The sequence below is a fragment of the Corvus moneduloides genome, chromosome 17, assembly GCF_009650955.1.
Source record: "Corvus moneduloides isolate bCorMon1 chromosome 17, bCorMon1.pri, whole genome shotgun sequence".
Lineage (NCBI taxonomy): Eukaryota > Metazoa > Chordata > Aves > Passeriformes > Corvidae > Corvus > Corvus moneduloides.
The window spans coordinates 15564763-15572025 of record NC_045492.1 but is presented as its reverse complement, the minus strand read 5'-3'; the positions used below and the strand labels follow the sequence as shown (position 1 = coordinate 15572025).

The 7263-nt window shown below is 62.4% G+C and overlaps 1 protein-coding gene across 3 annotated transcripts; it reads left to right on the top strand.

Moving 5' to 3' along the window:
- Positions 1 to 740: 740 nt before the first annotated feature.
- Positions 741 to 6802, top strand: EHD2 (EH domain containing 2). 3 transcript variants are annotated; one of them, XM_032127149.1, is made up of 6 exons: positions 741 to 831; positions 1412 to 2454; positions 3522 to 3619; positions 4750 to 5162; positions 5613 to 5777; positions 6102 to 6802. In XM_032127149.1, exons 2-6 carry the CDS (start codon positions 2057 to 2059, stop codon positions 6630 to 6632), a joined length of 1605 nt encoding a protein of 534 aa, XP_031983040.1. In that variant the 5' UTR covers positions 741 to 831; positions 1412 to 2056; the 3' UTR covers positions 6633 to 6802. The 3 variants fall into 3 exon arrangements, with proteins under 3 accessions (XP_031983040.1, XP_031983039.1, XP_031983042.1); XM_032127148.1 differs by having other exon boundaries at positions 809 to 831; positions 1330 to 2454; XM_032127151.1 differs by having other exon boundaries at positions 809 to 882.
- Positions 6803 to 7263: the final 461 nt, after the last annotated feature.

Here is a 7263-nt window from a genome sequence, read left to right as displayed (position 1 = left end):
AGGAATTCCGGACATTTACTATTTCTGGTGTAAATTAAAATCACTTTTAATTAATCCATTCATTCATTAATTAATCCCGGCCGCGCTGATTCCCGCCGGGAAAACCGCGGGAAAGGGAGAAATCCCCCCAAAAATAACGGAGCTGGGAATGGGGAGGGGTCCTGGATTTGGGGGGGGGGGAAGCCCAGGTGGGGCTGGGGGCTGGGAATGGGATTTGGGATCGGGAACCAGGGGGGGAGTCTGGGGGCTCTGGGATCGGGATTTGGGATCGAGGGGGGCTCTGGGGGCTCCGGGATCGGGATTTGGGATTTGGGATCGAGGGGGGCTCTGGGGGCTCCGGGATCGGGATTTGGGATCGGGATCCGAGGGGGGCTCTGGGGGCTCCGGGATCGGGATTTGGGGTCGGGATTTGGGATCGGGATCCGAGGGGGGCTCTGGGGGCTCCGGGATCGGGATTTGGGATTTGGGATCGAGGGGGGCTCTGGGGGCTCCGGGATCGGGATTTGGGATCGGGAACCAGGGGGGGTCCCTGCGCCCCCCGGGATCCGCTGGAATTCCTCGGGATCCGCTGGAATTCCTCGGGATCCGCCGGGCTCGTCCCTCGCTCCCCCCCCCGGCGCCCCCCCGTCATTAATTTATTCATTTATTAATTTATGCACGGCTTCTTTATTAATTCATTAATTCCCGTTGCTCTTTTATGGCCCGCGGCCTTTGATTTATGCAAATTCACGCAAATTTATGCAAATCCGAGCCCCCCCTCGAGCCTTTTGAGGCGCGGCCCCCGGCCCCGCTCAGAGCTGCGCCCGCGGCCGCCGCGACGGCGAATTTGGGGTAAAAACCCGGGAAAAGGAGGGGGAAAAGCCCCGGAAGCCCCGGGAAAAGGTCGGGAAAACTCCGGGAAAGCTCCGGGAGCGGCGCCGGCAGCGCCCGGGCCCCGCCCCGGCCGCGTTCGGGGCAAAAAACGGGAATTTTGGGGCGAAAAAAGGGGGATTTTCCCACCGGGAAGAGGCAAATCCCCCCCCGCGCGGGGCTGGGAAAAGGCGGGGGAAAGGGAGAAGGGATTTTTGTGGATTCGGGAGCGAGGAAATCCCGAGAGCTTCGGGTTTCCGCTTGTTTGGGTGGGAAAGAGCCGGGAAGTTTGGGATTCTCCTTGTTTTCCTGGGAAAAATCCCCGAAACTCCGTTTTCCTGCTCGTTTTCCGGCGAGGAATCCCAAAAAACTTCACTTTTGGGATTCGATTTTACAGGAAAAGTCCCTAAAATTTCATTTCTTGGCTGGCTTTTATGGGGAAAAAAGCCCGAAAGTTTGTTTTTCTCCTTGTTTTTACAGGCAAAATCCCCAGAACTTCTCTTTTCCTGCTTGATTTTCTGAGAAAATCCCTAAAACTTCGTTTCTTCGCTTATTTTGACAGGAAAAAACATCCCAGAGACCTCATTTTCCCTCAATTTACGACACCACCTCCCTGGAACTTCACTTCTTGGCTTGGTTTTATGGAAAAAATTCCTCCAGCGTAATTTTTTTCCCTCCTTTTATGGGAAAAGGTCCCTAAAGCCTCTTTTTTTCTCCTCATTTTTAGAGGGAAACCACCTGAAATCCTCATTTTTCTCCTCATTTTCCCCCTAAAACTCCATTTTCCCCCTCGATTTTTTGGGAAACCCCCCCCAGACCCTCCTTTCCCCGCTGGATTTTTTGGGGTGAACCCCTCAGCTTTGCTCTCTGCTCATTTTTCCCATCCAAACCCCCTCAAATCCTCCTTTTTCCGCCCGATCCGGCGGATCCAGGTGGGAATCCCTCCCCCTTCCCCCCATGGCTCCCAACTCCAGCTGAGCCCCTCCCTTTTCCCACCCTTTTCCAGCCGCTCCCTGTGGATCCCTGCGATTCCGGGGCCTCCCGCTCCCCGCGATCCCTTCGGATCCCTCGGGATCCCCGCGGGACCTCCGCTCTTCCCGCAGATCCCCGAGTTCCCCGCGTTTCCCTTCTCCCCCGTCCCTCCGCTCCCCGCTCGGGATCCCCTGGGATCGCCGGGATCGGCCGGGATCGGCCGGGATCCGCCGGGATGTTCAGCTGGCTGCGGCGGCACCAGCGGGCGGCGGCGCCCGAGGTGCGCACGGTGACCGAGGGGCTCAAGGCGCTCTACAGGGCCAAGCTGCTGCCCGTGGAGGAGTTCTACCGCTTCCAGGAGTTCCACTCGCCCGCGCTGGAGGACGCCGACTTCGACGGGAAGCCCATGGTGCTGGTGATGGGCCAGTACTCCAGCGGGAAAACCTCCTTCATCCAGTACCTGCTGGAGCAGGAGATCCCCGGCGGCCGCGTGGGGCCCGAGCCCACCACGGATTCCTTCGTGGCCGTCATGCACGGCGAGGCCGAGGGCATCATCCCCGGCAACGCGCTCGTCGTCGACCCCAAAAAGCCCTTCCGCCACCTGGACCCCTTCGGCAACGGCTTCCTCAACCGGTGAGTTCGGGCTCCGGCCCCGAGGGAGACCGAACCCGGCCCCAGAACGGGATCGGGGCTCGGTGCATCCCGAGTTTAGCCCAAATCCCCCGGTTTTCCCAGTTTTTCCCCATTTTACTCCCGTTTTACCCCATTTCCCCCTAATTTTTCCCCATTTCCCACCCCCAGCACCCCCAAATCCCACCCAAAAATGGGATCAGGGCTTGGCGGATCACAGATTTATCCCCAAATCCCTCATTTTTCACTAATTTTCCCCATTTCCCCCCATTTCCCCCATCTTTTCCCATTTCCCACCCCCCAGCATCCCCAAATCCCCCCCCAGAAATGGGATCCCCTCTCTGTGCATCCCGAATTTACTCTCCAATTCCCCATTTTCCCCCGATTTCCCCCAATTTCCCCATTTCCCACCCTCGAGGCCCCCCCCAGAAATGGGATCGCCCCTCCATGGATCCCAGAGTCACCCCCAAACTCCCCATTTCCCCCCATTTTCCCCTGTTTTTGAGATTTTCCATCCCCGTTGAGGGTCAGCCCCAAATCCCACCCAAAAAATGGGATCCCACCTCCACCAATCCCAAATTTCCCCATTTTTTTTCCCCTATTTTTTGACCTTTTCGACCTCAAAACCCCCCAAATTCGGAGGGGGGGGGGACACCGCCCACCTCCCCCTTCTCCCAATCCCCTCCCCCAAATCCGGCATTTCCCCTCCCTCCATCCCGAATTTCCTCTGCAATTCCCTGATTATCCCCATTTCCCCCCATTGTTTTTCCCATTTTTCCCTGGATTTGGACACTCCCCACCCCCCACCCCCAAAACCGGGCGGGGGGGCACCGCCCCTCCCCCCTTTTTTCCCCTTTTCCCCCTTTTTCCCCTTTTTCCCCTTTTTCCCCCTTTTTTCCTTTTTCCCCCCCCTTTTCGCGTGCCCCCCCCCCGGGATGAGCCATCCCTCTGGAATTCCGCCCGGCCGCTGCCAATCCCAGGAGGGCGGGCGGGGCTGGGGGGGCCCTGGGGGGGTCCCCGAGGTCCCAGGGGGGTTTTTTGGGGGGTCCTGACCCCCCGGCCCCCCCCAGGTTCGTTTGTGCCACGCTGAACAATCAGGTCCTGGAGAGCATCAGCCTGATCGACACCCCCGGGATCCTGGCGGGGGCCAAGCAGAGGGTCTGCAGGGGTAAGGGGGCCCCGGAGCCGGGGGGGTCCCCGGAATTGGGGAGGGGTCCCCGGAATTGGGGGGGTCCCGAAAAAACCCGGGAGAGCCCCAAAAACTCGCGCGGGAAAGGAGGGATCCCAAAACCCGGGAGGGGGATCCCGATGTCCCTCTGGGAGCGGGGCGGGAGCACCCGAATTTGGGGCTAAAGGGGGTCCCCGGAACTGGGGAGGGGTCCCCAAATTTTGGGAGGGGTCCCCAAAACCCGGGAGATCCCAAAAAAGAAAACCGGCGTGGGAAAAGGAGGGAACCCAAAATTGGGGAGGGGGATTTGGGGTGTTTGAGGGGGGATTTTGCGGTGTTTGAGGGGGGATTTGGGGGGGTTTCGGGGAATTTTGAGGCTATTTGGGGCAGTTTGGGGAGTTTTGCCAAGGGTCTGGGTGCCAAAGGGCGGGGGGGGCGTGGCGGGGCTGGGCCCCCCCCGCATTCCCGGGAATTCCGCCAATTTTCCAGGCGGCTCCGGGGGCCGAACCCCCCCGGGACCCCCCCGGGGCCCCCCCGCTTCCTCCCCCACCCCAAAACCCGCGGCGGCTGCCAAGGGAGGGGTGGGGGAGGGGCTGGGAATGGGGGGGAGGGGCGGGAAAAGGGGGAGGGGCAAAAAGGGGAGGGAAAAGGGGGGGTTTGGGAATGGGGGGTGGGAAAATGGGGAAAAAGAGGGGAAAAAAGGGGGATTTGGGAATGGGGGCAAAAGGGGGTGGAAAGAGATGGGGAAGGAGGTTTGGGAGGGGGATGGGGATTAAACCGGGGTTCGCTTTGGGATCGCTTTGGGATCGGGGCAGGATCTGGGATCTGGGCACCCCCGTATCCCATCCCCCCCTTTTCCCAGGCTGAGACCTCTCAGAGGCGCTCCAGAGTTTCTCGCCGTGGGTTATTTGGGGATTAGGGCTGGATGTGGGGTTCCCGCTGGGACTCGGGGCTGGGTTCGAGATCCATCCCTCTCCGTATCCCATTTTTCCCGTATTTTCCCCCTTTTTCCCTGGCCGCGGCTTCCCGGCCGTGCTGCGCCGCTTCTTGGGTTGGATTATTTTAGGTTCAGGGCTGGATTTGGGGCAGGATTTGGGATCTGGGTGTCTCCAGTTCCCGTTTGTCCCCAGGCTACGACTTCCCGGCCGTGCTGCGCTGGTTCGCCGAGCGCGTGGACCTGGTGATCCTGCTCTTCGACGCGCACAAGCTGGAGATCTCGGACGAGTTCTCCGGGGCCATCCGGGCGCTGCGGGGCCACGAGGACAAGATCCGGGTGGTGCTGAACAAGGCGGACGCGGTGGAGACGCAGCAGCTCATGAGGGTCTACGGGGCCCTGATGTGGTGCCTGGGCAAGGTCGTGGACACGCCCGAGGTGCTGCGCGTCTTCATCGGCTCCTTCTGGGCGCAGCCGCTGCTGAACCCCGAGAACCGGCGCCTCTTCGAGCTGGAGGAGCAGGATCTGTTCCGGGAGATCCAGGCCCTGCCCCGCAACGCCGCCCTGCGCAAGCTCAACGACCTCGTCAAGCGGGCGCGGCTCGTCCGGGTGAGGCCCCGGGGGTGTCTGGGGGGTCCGGGGGGTCCGGGGGTGGCTGGGACCCCCCTGGAGCTCCCCGTGGGTCTGGGGGCTCTTGGAGACGCCCAGGATCTCTTGGAGCTCCTGGTGGATTGGGGAGATCCCTCGGAGGCTCCCAAGGGTTGGGGAGATCCCAGGATCCCTTGGAGATGCCCCTGGGTCTCAGGGAACCTGGGGTTCTTTGGGGATCCCCATGGATCTCAGGGATCCCGGGGTCTCTTGCGGCTCCTCTCGGCTCTGAGGGGACCCAGGACCCCTTGGAGACCCCCAAGATCCTTCACGGATTGGGGGGATCCCGGGATCCTGCTGGGTCCCCGTGAACCTGAGGCACCCCAGGATCCCCCTGGAGCTCCCCACGGATACGGTGACCCCCGGGTGACCCCTGGCTGACCCCTGGCCGACCCCAAATCCCCATTCCAGGTCCATGCCCTGATCCTGTCGCGGCTGCGCCAGGAGCTGCCATCGCTGCTGGGGGGCAGCGGCCGCCGGAAGCGCCTGATCCAGCGGCTGCCGGCGCTGCTGGCCCGGATCCAGCGCGAGCACCAGATCCCGCCCGGGGACCTCCCGGACTGCGCCCGGCTCCAGGTGCGGGGGGAGCCGGGGGGAGCCGGGGGGGCTGGGGGCGTCCTGATCCCCGCCCTGGGGGGGAACCGTGGGATCCAGTGGGATCCGGTGGGATCTGATCCCTCGTGTTGAGGTGCTGACCCCAAATATTGGTGGGATCCATCGGGAGCTGATGGGATCTGGTGGTGTTTTGGTGGGATCTGAGGGATTCTGGGGGGGTTCTGGGATCTGCTGGGATTCTGTGTGGGTTTGAAGGATCCTCTGGGGGTTTTTGGTGGGATCTTACGTTCTTTTTGCCATCTGACGCTTCCCCCGCGGGCCCCCCCCCCGCCCCGTGCCCCCCAGGAGCAGCTGCTGTCCCGGGACCTCTCCCGGCTGCCGGCGCTGAAGCGGCGGCTGCTGGCGGGGCTGGAGGAGCTGCTGAGCCGCGACATCCCCGCGCTGACCCCGCTGCTGGCCGGGGACGCGCCCACGGAGCCGGAGGTGCGCGGCGGGGCCTTCGAGGGCGCCCGCGTGGGGCCCTTCGGGGCCGGCTCCGAGGACGAGGAGGACGAGGACGAGGACAGCGACGAGTGGGTGGTGCTGAAGGACAAGGCCAAGTACGACGAGATCTTCTACGGGCTGGCGCCCAGCGGGGGCAAGCTGAGCGGGCGGCGGGCGCGGGGCTGGATGGTGGCCAGCAACCTGCCCAGCTCCGTGCTCGGCCGCATCTGGCAGCTCAGCGACGTGGACAGGGACGGCATGCTGGACCACGAGGAGTTTGCCCTGGCCGGGCACCTCATCGGCGCCAAGCTGGAGGGGCGGGGGCTGCCCGCGGACCTGCCCCCGCGCCTCGTGCCGCCCTCCAAGAGGAGGCACAAGGGGTCGGCGGAGTGACCTCGGGAACCCTGGAATATCCCCCAAAAAACGCTCCAAAGGGCCCCAAAACCCACCCAGAAATGCCCCCAGGTCGGGGGTTCGCTGGCATCCCCCCGGCTCCTGCCGCCCTCCAGGAGGAGGCACAAGGGGTCAGCAGAGTGACCCCCCAAAAAAAGCTGAAATAGCCCAAAAAAGCCACCTAAAGGGCTCCAAAATCCGCCCAGAAACACCCCAAAATCAGGGATTCACAGATGCCCCCTCGGCTCCTGCTGTCCTCCAAGGGGTCGGCAGAGTGACCCCAAAAGACCCCATCAAAAAACCCCAAAAGTCAACCCCAAAACCCTCCCAGAAATACCCCAAAATCAAGGATTCACAGATGACCCCTCCGCCCCGTGCCGCCCTCCAAGAGGCAGCACAAGGGGTCGGCAGAGTGATGCCAAAAACCCCAAAAATACCCCAAAAGAAAACGCCCCAAACCCACCAAAATCTCACCCACCCCCCCGCCCCAAAACCAACCAAAACACCCTCAGAATCAGGGATCCCCAGGGCTTCCCCAGCCCCAAGAGGAGGGGCAAAGGAGTGACCCCCAAATCCCTCCTGGAACCTCCCAAAATCCCCCAACCTCGCCCCAAAACCAGGGAGCCCCCAA

Excerpts from the sequence above, each read along its gene's own strand:
- EHD2 (XM_032127149.1), top strand. The coding sequence starts at position 2,057 with ATGTTCAGCTGGCTGCGGCGGCACCAGCGGGCGGCGGCGCCCGAGGTG. Across the intron at positions 2,455-3,521 it reads GGCAACGGCTTCCTCAACCG|GTTCGTTTGTGCCACGCTGA; the intron begins GTGAGTTCGGGC and ends GGCCCCCCCCAG. Across the intron at positions 5,778-6,101 it reads CGGACTGCGCCCGGCTCCAG|GAGCAGCTGCTGTCCCGGGA; the intron begins GTGCGGGGGGAG and ends CGTGCCCCCCAG.